At 34.4% G+C, this 15,811-nt stretch overlaps 1 protein-coding gene across 2 annotated transcripts; it reads left to right on the forward strand.

The window, feature by feature from the left end:
- Positions 1-288: 288 nt before the first annotated feature.
- Positions 289-11,592, forward strand: LOC138709058 (leucine-rich repeat and transmembrane domain-containing protein 2-like). Of its 2 annotated transcripts, none has more exons than XM_069839557.1 (3): positions 289-447; positions 3,862-3,977; positions 8,712-11,592. In XM_069839557.1, the coding sequence occupies exon 3, from the start codon at positions 8,718-8,720 to the stop codon at positions 10,314-10,316; it is 1,599 nt and encodes a 532-aa protein (XP_069695658.1). In that variant the 5' UTR covers positions 289-447; positions 3,862-3,977; positions 8,712-8,717; the 3' UTR covers positions 10,317-11,592. The 2 variants fall into 2 exon arrangements, with proteins under 2 accessions (XP_069695658.1, XP_069695659.1); XM_069839558.1 differs by having other exon boundaries at positions 291-447; positions 3,750-3,977.
- The last annotated feature ends 4,219 nt before the right edge of the window (positions 11,593-15,811 follow it).

Raw genomic sequence — 15,811 nt, forward strand, 5'->3', positions numbered from 1 at the left:
CCCGGGTCCCTCTTCTTCTAATTAACCATACCTATTAATATTCTAAGTAACAATATATTATTGTTTTTAGCTCGTATTTCGTTCTGGCGTCATTACTACTTTTCTGTTACATGTTTACCAGTACAATAAATACCAACAAATGCTATGAATCCTTGTGTTGCAAGTTGTTACGTCATCTACGCAAATACCCTTTCCACACTGTAAAGGTAATATTCTTATCAATAGTGTAAAGCTGCGAGAAAAGCCATCTACAATATATCTGTCTGTGTGATAAGTCATATTTTCCGAGTTCTTATTTCGTTTCGACAAAGTGTAAGTGATTCCTTCTGTGCAGGAGAAGAATATTACTCATTGTAAAGAGTATTGGCAGTGTTTTTCTTATATTTACTTTCACACTATACGTAGTATTTTAATGCTGAAAGATATGTAATGAGATTTTTTGGAACGGTAAGTCTTCAACATTCCTTACACCGCGAAAAAATTTTAGACATGACTCTTGTCTGAACGCCTGTATACATTTATTTCTTTAAAAACTCCGCAAGGGTCTCGCGGTGTCTCTGAGACGATACACTATTTAATTTCTTTTCGTCATTACAAGAACCGTTGTTCTGAACTTAATGTGTCTTTTAATAAACTATTGATAATTAACATATAAAAGCGACAGAGCGCCTGCTTCAGTCCAACTCTGGTAGTGTGAAGTAATTTGTACTCAAGTGTGAACGGCGTCTGAGAGAAGCACTGCATACTAATGTTAGTTTCCTTTACAAACTATTAAGTTGTACTCTGAAGTATTTTTGTATAGTTAGTTTATACAGCAATGAAATATTATTCATCAGATTTTCACAGGTTCCAAGGCAAAATTCTTGTTTGGAAATGATGCTATCACGTGAATAATGAAACTGTTTGTTTTTGTATCTGGTATCGTGTGGCTCGTGGAAACGAAAAATTTATATTGTAGCTATAATAAATGTGTTGTCGTTTAGTCAACGTTACTGTCCGAAGACAGATCTGAACCCCACACGTGATACCAAGAAGGCACCACTTATGAGCCAACGAGGTCAGGAGATAATTGGATAGGGTGGCCAGTTCCTTTCCCTCTCCATTGCATACATAGCCGACTAGCTATATATTACACTAGTCAGAATTCAGATGCATACAAACAAATTGCTCTTCCTCTGACACATCGTCAAGTGAGGTGTATTGCTTGATAATAGATGTAGAGTAATGGCAAAAAAAAAACGGACCGACGCTTGTAGCTGATTTCAGAGCCTTGATCACTCAGAGCACGATAGACTGGTAACCAAGACTTTCGTGGTTCGAATCCTGCCTGGGAAGGAAACCTTTTCTTTTGTTCCTTATTCAAATTTATTTCCAATACTTTTCGATTACTGGTAAAATTCATATTCTGGGAATAATAAGTTAATTAACTAGTAAAATATCGCTGCAATCGAAACGTATTGGGAATAAATTTGAATAAGGAACAAAAAATGTTTCCTTCCCAGGCAGAATTCGAAACACGAAAGTCTTGGTTACCAGTCTATCATGCTCTGGAGTGAACAAGGCTCTGAAATCAGCTACAAGGGTCGGTCCGGTTTTTTTTTTTTTTGCCACTACTATACATATCAGTCAGAACCTCAATCAGAAGATTATAACTGTGTAATGAATATAAATTGTAGATACTAAATTATGTTTCATTTTTACAAGCATTAATGAACAACCAATTAAAAGTTACAGCTCACGTTTACATTATATTTGCGTAATTTCTTCACTATAATGTCTATATATATATATATATATATATATATATATATATATATATATATATATATTTATGAATAAATAACAGCGTTACAGTCCTATACATTAATATTTCAACTTTAAAAATTAAGATGGGCGATTTTGTCCCATTTTACCACGAAGATATTCTTTAATAGCCTATATTTGGTGAGACCATGGAAAATACTCTTAATTGGGTGTTAAGAGCATCTGGCAATAAATATACAGGTGTGTGTACATACTCAAGTCATGTTTTGATAGGGTTCTTATTAGAACCTGTCAGATAGATATTTTGTTCATGTCTGTTCATTGAGAAGTTTTGGAAATATATGACCTATACAGTTCAAATTTCATGACTTTCAAAATGAGTTAATTTTTTATGGATAAACCATTATATTTATAAAAGTTGTAAATTTCTGATTTCATTAGACTCCTCTTTTACTGTACCTAATGTTTTTCTCATCAAGCAACTTATTTTCAGGTTTATGCTTCCCAATCTCAAATGTAGCGGTGGTGGTGGTAGTAGTAATAGTAGTAGTAGTGGTAGGTCTATGTAAAAAGTAATAATAGTAGTAGTGGCAGTAGGAGTAGTACGATAGTAGCAATAATGATTGTACAGTAATAGTAGTAATATAGAAATCGACAATACTCAGAGTAGTATTAGTAGTAGTACAGTAGTAATTGTAATAGTGATAATAGGGTAGTAATACTAACGAATCTTAATATAAAATCAGAATTATGTGGATGTGTGGAATATCTCGCAAACGGTTCATTTTCGATCCGTGTTGACAGAGACTTTTGCTTCTAGTAGTATGTTCTTTTCATCCTTATATTTTTAGCATCGCTTCTGAGACGGACGGACAGACAGACATTTACAGAACTGCGCAGAAGTCTGTGCATTAAATTTAAGCGATGGTGGAAAAGACCAAGGAAATATTTTTTATTCAGACAATTTAGGGTTGGGGTCGCTCCTTTAGCCCACTAGACGGTGTTAGATTTGGGAGCGTTGAGTCACATAAAGCACGTCACCCAATTTATTGTCCTGTATGAAGCTCGAAGATGTGCTCAAAGTGAGCCCCACTGAAATATAAACAGAGCTCACAGAGACGAAACACTGCCTGTGGAACTTTCTCAAAGAACGTATCGAGCCCGCTGGGACAAAGAACATATTTCTTAGGTCCTCCTTATCATTTATAGGAGTGGAGTCCACTAATATAACTGTTTAATCACATAATAAAAATTCAAAATTATAGAATACTAGAAATAATATTATCATTTCCTGCTAATGCCAGACAACCACATTCCCAAGAAGATTTTTAATTTTTGATCGCAAGGCAGAAAAGACAGAGGAAGAAATGGAGAGATCAGTTTCTATAAGAGACTGCAACAGATTGAAAGGCCTAATCCATGTGGTTGAATGTGATGATAATGATGAAAAATAACTCCAAGTTCGTGAAGTCAGGAGATCTTGGTGGCCAAACAACAGGTCTGCTACTGCCAATCCACCTATCTGGAAAGACAATGTACAGGAACGTACGAACATTATTTGTGAAATGTGTTGCATGACCATGATGCTGCAACCGCATTCATGGCGTTACTGCCAAGGGAACCTCCTCCAGTAAAGAAAGAGAGTTTCAGGCAGAAGGTAAAAGTGCTGGAAGTAAAATGGGACCAAGCAGCGCACCAACTGAACAAACAGCTCTCCAGATTCAAACGCCGTTTAGCGGTCTAAAGGTGAAACGCCTATCCTGAGTTGTCTGACAGAATTGTTTATTTTGGTCTCTTGTGTTACCCATGCACGAACTTCTGAGACACCCGATATAATGAGAGAATATACATGTTAACAAACATTATATAGTGTCCAATACTATACCAAAAATAGACAATTTTTAAATCAACATTACATCAGCAATAATAATGTTGTAAATTCGTAACAAGTCATCCAATTTCGGAAATTTATCTTTTTTTTTCAGGGGGATGAGGAAGCTTTAGAATAAAATTGTTGCTTAGAATGGTTCATATTTTCCTGCATTTCAAATGCTTTTGATTTGAAGAAACATTTACCACTCTTTTCCTGTTTGGCAGGAAATACTATATAAGGATATATGACGATAGAGATTATAAATGACGTGATTGTAACTGAAGAATTTCCAGACGGACAGAGTGTTATTCACGTTTAACATCTCGAATGATTTTCACTTGTAAGTATATTGAAAAATATATTATTATTATTATTATTATTATTATTATTATTATTATTATTATTATTATTATTATTATTATTATTTACAGTGTAGTTTTCTATAATTGATTAAGGATGAAAATCATTTTGCAATACAGGACAACAATTGTTAGAGAAAATTGTTTTATAATCTCAGACATTTCTGATAACCTGTAATGTTAAATTTTAAGTGAATTCGTACATTATTTCAGCATTATTTCTAGAATTACTTTTCCGTTTGGTGAAATGGTAAATATTGACACAAAAATGTTGTGAAATTCTTCAAACCATTTCCCACTGACTGACGTTATGCCATTTATGCATAATTAACTGTGAACGAAAATCAATGTTGCCAAAAAAAAAAAAAAGAGTATTTTCCCTGAACTAAAAAATGGTAATATATGTGTCATCAAAAGACAACTACTTTCCTAAAAGGCAATCATTTTCCCTGAACCAAAATAGTGACAATTGAGTATTTTCTCTGGATATATTTTGCGATATGTAATGTCCGAAGGTTACGATGCGATGTGTCATTGCTTTTCAAATCACTGTTTTATCATATTTTATCATGTTTTACGTTTGAATTTTCCTATAAGACGATTAATGTCCCTGGGCCAACAAATATAAAGGAAATGGACGTAGATTTAGTATATTAATCGGTACTAAAATAATAAAAATTTAGTATTTTCCTTATCATATTGTCATCTATACTGCAACGCCTTTATGTTTCTTATGTTGGTGACACCGAAAATCAGCAGATTATGAGTGAAGAAAGGCATGATGGCGGACCATAAAAAAATAGTGAGAGGTGATCTAAAGAATCTTTGCGAATACTTACACAAAGTGGAAAAGTGTTTAATTAAATTACTTAATATATCCCATAAACGTATATGTAGGGATTGAACCTTTTTATACACCAATATCGGAATAAAGTTACTGTTGACAGCCGCAACGCATGACATCACTGCTCAAGAAACGTGGCTAACGAGAAAGATAGGCTACGGCGCGACGTCACATTCTTAGTTATAACATGGTCAACATTGAACAAGTTTATATATAAATACACATTTAACATGATTTAAATATAGCAATTCCTTTGTTTTTCAGAATTTTGAATATGTATTTATATTAGGCGATTTTGAAGATGGCCATGACTAGACCATGATAATCACGTGACTTCGATTCGTGCCGAAGCCTGTCTTTCTCGTTAGCCACGGCAAGGATAGTCACAGAACGTGAGTTCCTATGTAAAATTCGATGGTAACGTGTCATCGCTTGTGAGTAGTTTCATCGCCGACGCTGGTGAATGTACAAATACCTTAATAAGATTGTTGAAACATTCACTTATTGCGAAACGTGTAGAGGAATTTAGCAGTCAGTATTTTTCCCGCAAAAGATGACAAGATTTCATGTAAATTATTTAAAGTACAGATGAGAAGATTTATTAGGAGAGTAATAAATAACACTAAAAAAACACACACACGCACGCACGCACACACACACAGAGAAAATATTAAGATTCTGGCATTTGAAGAGCAATGGAAAGATGGTAATTTGTGAAGTAGGTAATCAGAATTTTATCACGATCAATGAGAAATAATGATCAAAACCGTTAATCATTATCAAAGTGAAAAACACTTACTTCAAGTGTTTTTAAGCACACAAAGACCACACTTCGTCAGCGTTAAAGTAATTTTGATGAAAAAGTATTACGTACCATAAGAGAAAATGTTAGTGACAGAACATTTAGTTTTCTATAGATGAAATTACAGATGTGTCTGGTACGTATGTGGCGAATGTAATCGTAAGCACACTACAGACAGATTGGAATTTTTATGCTCACACTAAGAATACGGTACATGGCGTATGAGAATTATCTTTACAACTTTATTTTTAAATTATTTTTTTTTAATCAAAAGTTCTATAAAACATTTTAAGGTCTCATCTTTTATAACAACTCTCAAAAGTTTCTGTGAATACTTGGACCTCGCAAACACGTTGTGTTTTTGCTACCAATAAAATATGTTGCGTTGTGGCAACCTGTAACATTTGAAGAGCTCATCTCCTAGAATGACTTCCAACGTTTCAGTGAATACTGGAAGTTCATAGAACATGTGCATTGTTGCTACCAGTAAAACATATTGCGTTGCGGCAACCAGTAACATTTGAAGATCTCATCTTTTTTTGAAAAACTCTCAAAGTTCCATTGAATACTAGGAGTTGGCAGAACATGTGTGTTATTGCCACCAGTAAAACATGTCGCGTTGTTTTTCTGTAGGCGTGTTGTATGATTTCCGATAAACTAAATAGTAGGCTATAGAAGTTAAATAAATAAATAATATATTTGCAGTCTTAGATAGCTTATCGAATTGCTAAGTGATAATTTATTCACATAAATAGCATAACATACAGAACGGTTTAAATTGATTAACGTGTTCGGCAGTGATTTGCCATCTTCAGATCGTTAATAAGTTATGTTAACAAAGGATGAATACTTTACATGTTGATAGGCCTATACAACAATTTCATGGTTAAAATAATTTGTCATATAAATAGTTAAAATATGTAAATATAAATAAATAGTGCTAATTGCTAAATAATTTTAAATATAAAACAAATTAAAACACCATGAATATTGAGTTTAACTATTGTAATATTGTTTGTTAATTCTTGTAACAGATGCTAATGACAAATTCTTCCAGAAGAAAGGACGTTGCAGGTTGTGCGATTCAACCAGGCCTTGTAACTGCAAATATTCAAACGAGAATCAAACAAAAGGATTACTATTATGTTTAACTTTAATCCATGGCCATTATTTGTAAAAGTTTTTTTTTTTTTTTTTTTAATTTTGATATACGAAAGGTTTTGATTCAGCTGTGATATGTTGGGCAACAATGGCATAAAACAAAATGGCGACTCCGCAGCAACGCGCACAAGCTGTTTTCTGGTATGCAGAGACGAAATTAATAATTGCAGTGCAAAGAAATTACAGGAGACAATATGGAGGAAATGCACCTGATGGGAAAACCATAAAGAAATGGTTTGAGAAGTTTCTGGCGACTGGAAGTGTGAACAAAAAATCCGGAGGTTCTCGTCGACGTGTCTCAGAAGAGAAGATTGAAGAAATTAGAGCAGGATCAGAGAAGTCCTCAAAAATCAATTCGCCATGCATCCCGGCAGTTCAATGTGCCGAAATCAATTGTGTATCGAGTGCTTCATAAGTAACTTCGTTTGTACCCCTTCAAGGTGCAAATTATTCAATAATTAAAACCAGATCACAGGCCACGAAGACAGACATTCGCTATTGAAATGCTGGATCGTATTGATAGGAATCCTCAATTTCTTGGAAACGTCTTGTTTTCAGACAAAGCAACGTTTCATGTATCAGGATCTGTCAATTGGCACGATGTAAGGATCTGGGGTACACAAAATCCACATGTCTACCGTGAACATGCTCGGGATAGCCCAAAAGTAAACGTCTGATGCGGCCTGATGAACAGGATTATCGGCCCTTTTTTATTCCATTAGGGGTCAATAACTGGCTCAGTATACCAAGGCAACTTCAAGTAATCTTTAAACAAGGCGGAGCTCCCGACACTGGAACCTGGATGTTCGGAATTCCCTCACAGAAACCTTCCCAGATCGCTGGATTGGACGCGGCGGACCAATTTGGTGACCACCACGTTCGCCACACATCACTCTACTGTACTTCTTCCTCTGGGGCTATGACCGTGTGTTTGCGACTCCTGTACAAGATCTTAAAGATTTACGAACCCGTATCCATTACACAATTGCAACAGTATCAATGGACATGTTGGACAGAACGTGGAACGAAATCGAATATAGGCTTCATATTATCGTGATACCAATGATGCACATGTAGAAGTGTATTAGTGTAAGACAATGAAAATGTTTCAGTTTCTCTTTCTCTTAATACCAGTCTCATTTCGTAATTCCTCATACTTTCTTAGTAATGATTAATTAAAATGTGGGAGGTTTGAAAGGGACACATTGCATATTACAGACAGCCCAAAATTTATGTGTGGTACGGTCAGTTTCATGTTCTAATAATAATACTAGTAATAATAACAATATTTTTTTTCGCCGAATTAACGGTGAAAGGTATATATTACATAGATATGCTGGAACTCTTTGCCTATCAACAGCTGCAACAAATACAACCTCATGCTATCTTCTTCCAACATGGCGCGCCACCACACTGAATCTTTGAAATGTGCATGTCATACGATGAGAAATTGTCAGATATATAGTTTGACGAGGTAGATCACAAGATATCACGCCCTGTGAATTTATGATAATAGTACATTAAAGACCGTGTATAGACTACTCCAGTGGCTGATATCAACGATTTGAAGGCACGAATGAATGTTGAATTCAAACATAAAAGTAGACATGTTGGAACATGTATGGGACTTTTTTCTCTTTCAGCTGTTGCTTCAGCAGTAAGTGTAAGTCTTTGAATAAAGTTATTTAAGAGCAAAGTAATTGTGAAGATAATTCTCATAAACCCGGTATATCAAATAAAACTTCGGCCGTTATTCCATGTCTTTCAAATTTACTCTACAAGGATTATGTAGAATTGGAGGAAAGAAAACCTATTTTTACACATTCAGTGTTTGGCTGATTGATATTCTTATCACTGCCTCTCAAAGGCTATTAGAATTAAGTTAATATATGTTTATGTATGTTTCAGATAAAAATGATTCGATTGTTGCTGTTATGGAGTATGGCTCCTATTGTCTCGAGCAATTTTCCAACTGATACTCCATGCTCCGCGGATCCCCCCTGCCGCAGAAACGAACAATGTGACACCCTCTTATACAAATGCACCAATATAACACTTACAAGACTTACAAGAAGTACCTTACCGCCCCTACTAAATGTGAAATCACTCAGAGATCTTAGAATGACTCGAACGGAAATAATCGATATCGACGAGGATTTTTTCTCGGATAAAGAAGATTTACAGCGCCTGTTTTTGACAGAGAACAAACTGAAATCATTACATTATACGATATTCAAACCTTTGATATTTCTTGAGTATTTAGATTTGTCTCATAACATGTTCGAATCTCTTGATTCAAGACTATTTTCTGCACAAAACAAATTACAAATACTGAAACTATCTAACAACAATTTAAATGATTTTCACGAAGCAGCATTATTCTCTAATTTAATCGAACTCATAAGTTTGGATTTATCTTACAATCAGATCTCCTTCCTTTCAGAGAACTTATTTTATTCTTTAAAAAAGCTGGAAAAGTTATTTCTTATCAGTAACAAAATGTCTAGTTTTAGTGAGTCATTGGTGTCTCCACTTCGATCCTTGAAGGAATTATATGCAGAAGGAAATAAATTTATTTGTAATTGTGAACTGTATAGTACAGTGATGATGCTTGATGGGAAAGTAGATATATTGAGAGGCACATGCAGATGTCCGAAAGCAGGATATGAAATATATTGGCTTCAACTTAATGAAAATGCAGCGTGTGGGAAAAATGGAGTTTCAAAAACAATTGAAGACAATAATACACAAAGAACAACAGACATCCTTACCGTTAAAGTATATGAAAGCCCAAGAATGTCAACAACATCGCCTACTACAGAATATGCATCTACGGACAACACAACTCAAACTGAATCATCTGCAACGACTCAACTTCCAAATACTCACAGAAATCGCCGAGGTTACCATGGTATTTCAGATACGATTCTAATTGTTGTTTTGACTCTAATGGCTTTGCAGATGGCTTGCTGTATTTTTGGAGCACTTTGGTATTGGAAGAAAAAATTTGGATCTTCAAGAAAGAGACGCCAGGAGATATTGGTGGACAACGAAATAAGAAGAAACAACGAATATGAGTATGAATACGTGATATCTCCTTCTGAAAGAGCTATCAACCTACCTGAGCTTCCAGCTCGTCCAATAGCATGTATGAAAGAAAATTTCTCCAAGTTTCCTAACAACTTCAACTACGAGAAATTTTCATCTCCTCAAAATGAATCCACCTTGAAAAATAGTGAAATGTGTGAAACATATGATTATGCTTATGAGGGTAAACCAAATTCCTTGTCAGTGAAGAATAATCTTGTTGGCATGTCAAACGTGGGTGCGGCTTCTGGAAACGAAACATCTGGACAAGAACTGTCTGTTCGTGCAACACAAAAGGCGTTCGAGTCATGTGATAAGACTGTGCAAGAAGACCGCCAATATGAAGCGATAGAACAAGTGAGTGATAAACACAATGGTATAGGCAAAGAGGTGATGGTTGAAAACATATTGTATTCAGAAAACTAAACGTAGGCCTAATAATTCACATTTAATTTAAGAAGTTGTGAAATCAGAAAACATTTGGGAAGATCTGACTGTTATTTTAATTTAGTGTCACATCCCTTCGCCTCAAAGATAATCAGTGTTAATTATTCTTTGTAAAGTGTCTTCATGTTTAACAAAATAACAATAAAGTTCCCACGGAACTGTGATGTGTATGTTAAGGATTTATTCAATAATAGTGAAATTTTTAAATTTTTGTAATGTTGTGGTTACTGTTGCTCTATTACACTGAACAACAAGAATTTTGCTCCGACTTAAAAAAAAATGTGTCCCTTATGATCTGATGTGCGCTGAATCCGAAAATGCATCTCTTTTCTTTGCACCACGTAAGGTTTTTAAGATATACTATGATTTCACTTTTCGATAAGCGCTTCCCCAGGAAACGTCTGGCGCGGGTTGGGTGTATAAACCAAAACAAAAGCTAATGTATTTTATGAGTTTAAGACTTAATTACGGTTTATTATGGTTGTTGGCATGTTATTTTGTATTTCTAATAAATAAACAGATATTGGTCCCTTCTATTAGGCCTAAGTAAATTTTATAACGGTTCAAAGTGAGGTCTATGTAATGAACAAATAAGGGTGTGGATTTCAGTATTTAAAGGAAAAGTTTACAGTTTGAGTGAAGGAAAATCGGTCCACAAATTCACAAAGTAATGGCTGACCCTTTGTTTGAGGAAAAACTTTCCGTTACAGAAAGAATGGCATGGCGCGCTTTCAAAGACGTTTGCTCAAATATCCTTGGAAATGCTAGGCCAGCGTACTATATAGAACTTGTTGTGAAAATCATGTTAAGTGCATATGACAAAATGGAGTGTAATATATCTCTCAAAATACACTTTTACATTTTCATTTGGATTTCTTTTCTCCTAACTTTGGAGCGGTAAACGACGAGCATGGGGAAAGATTTCATCAAGAAATATCTGAAATGGAAAGGCGATATAAAGGAAGATCACCATCCAGCATGCTTGCAGACTATTGTTGGTTACTTGTAAAATACAGTCCCGGGTCTAGTTATAAACAGAAGTCATCCAGTAAATTATTTTAAATGTAAGTTTAAATTCCGATATTTCTCTCATTATATGTATTAAAATATTTTTATTGTTGTTGTGTTTTAAACTATGTCGCATTTTTGTATCCAGTACACATTTCTCAAGTATTATGAGGAATCTTGAATCCCTAGTGTATTGTAATTTCATCAGTAGCAGCGAAAAATTAAAAACAAATAAATTAAAAAAAAATCAATTAATCTTCCCCGAAAAATGGTATGTGACGGGGCAATTTGGGTTTTAAATTCAGATTTAGGGCGCTCATATTAGTAATATTCACCTATTTTTATTTCGGAGCAAGACAAAAAGTAAAAATTTATTGTTCAGTGTTATTCGAAATGAAGATTATTATGTTGTTTAAAAAGTATTCTGGTGTTTGAATAAGGTTTTTTTAATTGTATAGACCCAGAAACAAAGTTTGGGCCACCTAATTCCACTAAGTTCTAGATACCACGCATTGCGCATGTGCAGTAAACAAGAGAGCCTAAATGTATGCCCCTTGTGGACAGTCTTTGGAAGCTTGTTGCCTACATAGAAGTGGATTGCTACCAAGACTCGGTCCATTTTTTAATTCCGTATCTGTACATGATTTAACTTTATTTCTATTTTTGTAATTAAAAAGTTTAATTCAAGAGTTCAGTGAGAAGTAGACAGACAGATAGACAGACAGATAGCTAGGCAGGCAGGCCGATGGATGGATGGATGGATGGGTGGATGGACAGACAGACAGACAGACAGACAGACAGACAGACAGACAGACAGACAGACAGACAGACAGACAGACAGACAGACAGACAGACAGACAGACAGACAGACAGACAGACAGACAGACAGACAGACAGACAGACAGACAGACAGACAGACAGACAGACAGACAGACAGACAGACAGACAGATAGATAGATAGATAGATAGATAGATAGATAGATAGATAGATAGATAGATAGATAGATAGATAGATAGATAGATAGATAGATAGATAGATAGATAGATAGATAGATAGATAGATAGATAGATAGATAGATAGATAGAAAGTGTTGGGGTAAAAACCACACGAATGCTAAAAATGCGATTTGTGGTTTGGAGAATTTGTTAATAGTTTAGTGATAATACGTAACAACGTTAAACTCGAATCATTGCGTTTATTCATTTCAGAAGCACATTAAAATTTCTAAATTTTTGTGTGACTTGATCTCAATGACGCTCTACAATTCAGTGGATCCTAACCTTTTGAATGTCACGGACCCTTGAGACCGATACTTCATTTTGGCAGACCTACAAAATGTTTCGTATAATATAGGTTGGTAATCATGCTCTGCAGATTAAACATTTCCACACTTTAGTGAATTAAACATACTTAATAAATTAACAGCGATATTAAATTTCTGTTTTTGCTTATGAATGTAATCTGAAAGTAGGCCTACGTAAATACAAAGATATTGTACGTTATGTCGTGTGTGTTTGTGTGCGTGAGTGTGTGTGTGTGTGTGTGTGTGTGTGTGTGTGTGTGTGTGTGTGTGTGTGTGTGTGTGTGTGAAAAATGAAACCAGCTTATATACGATTGGCAAAGGAATGGTTAGGGGAGAGTCGGGTAGTATCGGACATTGGGTAATATCGGACAGTGCGTTTCTTTCATCTACCACCATATGGTAGTACCTGAAGGACGGTTACATTTCTCTATGCGACATCACAGAAACGTAACCATATCAATCAGGTACTATCATCGTGTGATAGATGAAAAAACTCACTGTCCGATACTACGCGACTCTCCCCTAATGACTCTGCTGTGAAATATTAACCCTGTTTTTTTTTTTTTTGGATTTATAATAAGATCAGTGGGATGGTTGATGTTCCTTTGCAATGATTGGCTCAATCGTAGATACCGTACTCTACGTTGCGAGTCTGTCTTAAGGGGTTAGATACAGCTTACAGCAGTAAATTGTGGAAATATTCTATATTTTTTTCCTCCGTTACTGTATCTTGTGAAAATTAGTATGTGTCCTTCTGCTATATAAAAAAAATATTTTTACGATTTAAAAAAATTATTAAATTTTTTTTTCAAAATTCAGTTCACTGTGTAGTGATGAAGCGTTTCCCACATAACTCAAAAACTATCCAACATTCTGTGATGAAAATTTTTGTGTGTATTTAGGCCTGCCATATCTACAATATGATGCAAGATCACTTTCCTACCTTTGATATATTGTCTGATAAAGAATAAATTGATTAAAAAATGGTCAAATATCAGTACTTTCTTCTAATACAAAATAAAAAAAAATATTATTTATTAAAAAATGTAGTTGAAAGAGTATGATATTGTAAACATGAGTTTCAGCAATAAAATTAAAGAGAGAGAGCATGAAAAATTTAATAGGTTTATGAGTTATGAGGGAAACGCTTCACCATTTTTTAAATCGTAAAAATATGTTTTAATATAGCAGAAGAACAGTGTTTTATACATACCAATTTCATTATTGTATAAGATACAGTAATGGAGGAAAAAATTGTTGAATATTTCCAAAAATGTTCCAACTGTAAGCTGTACCTAATCCCTTAACATTAAGTGTACTTCTATGCTATTTGTTCGTCAAGGAGATCAGAGCAGAAAATGTAATCTCAGTCAAGTAGGCTGATGAAAATGGCATTAAGTATTGTACTGTAATTCAGGAAATATTGAGATATGTAAGTGGTGGATGGAGCCAAGATTGCAACAGGGACATTGTAGGAAACGCTACTTTTAAGCTCGATTCAGAAGATAATTCTAATAATTCCAACAGCCCCTCTTCTTTTTGCAGAGTAAACAATTGTTTATCACAAAAAAGGTACTTTTCACATAATTATATATTTTTTTACTCATTGCAGAAAAGATAATATTCCCTTAATTTTAGTGTCAGTCAATGCAGATCTTTTTTCATACTTTAGTAGTGTTGCTACGAAGTCACTAAGAGTGGGAAATGAATTGAATTCTGATTTAAAACTCAGCGATACCACAAGTTTTATTTATTTATTTATTTATTTATTTATTTATTTATTTATTTATTTATTTATTTATTTATCGTTGCTTCAGTATTATCTTGGACAGTGAAGAGAACTAAAGTTAGCCTTGACTAGTAGAATTGAAGAAACTAAAAGTATTCTATAGATATGCAAGACTTGCACAAACGAAGTTTCTCAGGAAAACTCATTTCTGTTAACCTCTATGTCTCAAAAGTCTGAGGTAAACAAAAGTATTCCAGTAAAGTGATAAAAATCAAAGACCGCTATTAAGTTAAACTTAGTTAAAATACCACCACAGGTTTGGAACCGTTGCTCTACATAATTCAGTTATATTTCCAGTGACTAGAAACAGCCTCAACGCAACAAGAAAATGAATCTTAATTTGATGAGTTTTTTTACAGTTTCGTTCGTAACCATTTTGCCGCAGAGACAAAATAAGTGTTTTATTTTCACGTGAAATCTATGGAATTTAAGGGGAAAGGATGGTATTTTTTTAACTTTTCAGTTTTTTACAGTTTCGTTCGTAACCATTTTGCCGCAGAGACAAAATAAGTGTTTTATTTTCACGTAAAATCTATGGAATTTAAGGGGAAAGGATAGTATTTTTTTAACTTTTCTCCTGTTTGCTGTAAAATATTACTATGTTTTTTGTATGTAGAGAACTCATGGCTATAGCAACTCAACCAAATGCAAATATTTTGAAAACATTATTTGGGGCCCAGATTAAAAAAAAAGATGTAGGCCTACCCAATGCAGGATTTTACTAAAACCGATATATCTAAGCCATTTTAAAATATAATTTCAAACAGTTTTTTACAGTTTACTTGTAAAGGAATGCTCTACATATTGTATTTAATAGAATTTTGATATTTGTCCCTGTATTTGTGAAATAAACAATTAGAATTTCATAACACTTTTTTATTTCCTTTTTGCAAACAGACAGACATACTCCATGTTGAATCTTTCGTACACTACTTTTAACACTTGAATATAAAACCATACAGGCGTATACAAACTCACATGCAATAGTTGCGACAGTTTGTACATTGGACAGACAGGCAGATCATTCCAAACTCGATACAAAGAACACACTAAAGCAATAACCAGAGGACACAATACATCTACATATGCCGAACACTTAACTAATGCTAACCACACATACAGTAACATAAATACAGACATGGAAATCCTACACATACAATCCAAAAACCAAAAACTCAACACACTAGAACAATATGAAATATACAGATACACTAAAACACACTCTAATCAAATTCTCAACACACAGATCAATTTCAGAACACACACTATTTGACACAACTCTTCATCACACGAACGCACCCACACAACAGGCAGCGACGTTGAGATAGTGCCGAGATATAGTAGGCTCTGAGGATGGTGTCAAGTAGCACCGA

The sequence above is a fragment of the Periplaneta americana genome, chromosome 11 (assembly GCF_040183065.1).
Source record: "Periplaneta americana isolate PAMFEO1 chromosome 11, P.americana_PAMFEO1_priV1, whole genome shotgun sequence".
NCBI lineage: Eukaryota > Metazoa > Arthropoda > Insecta > Blattodea > Blattidae > Periplaneta > Periplaneta americana.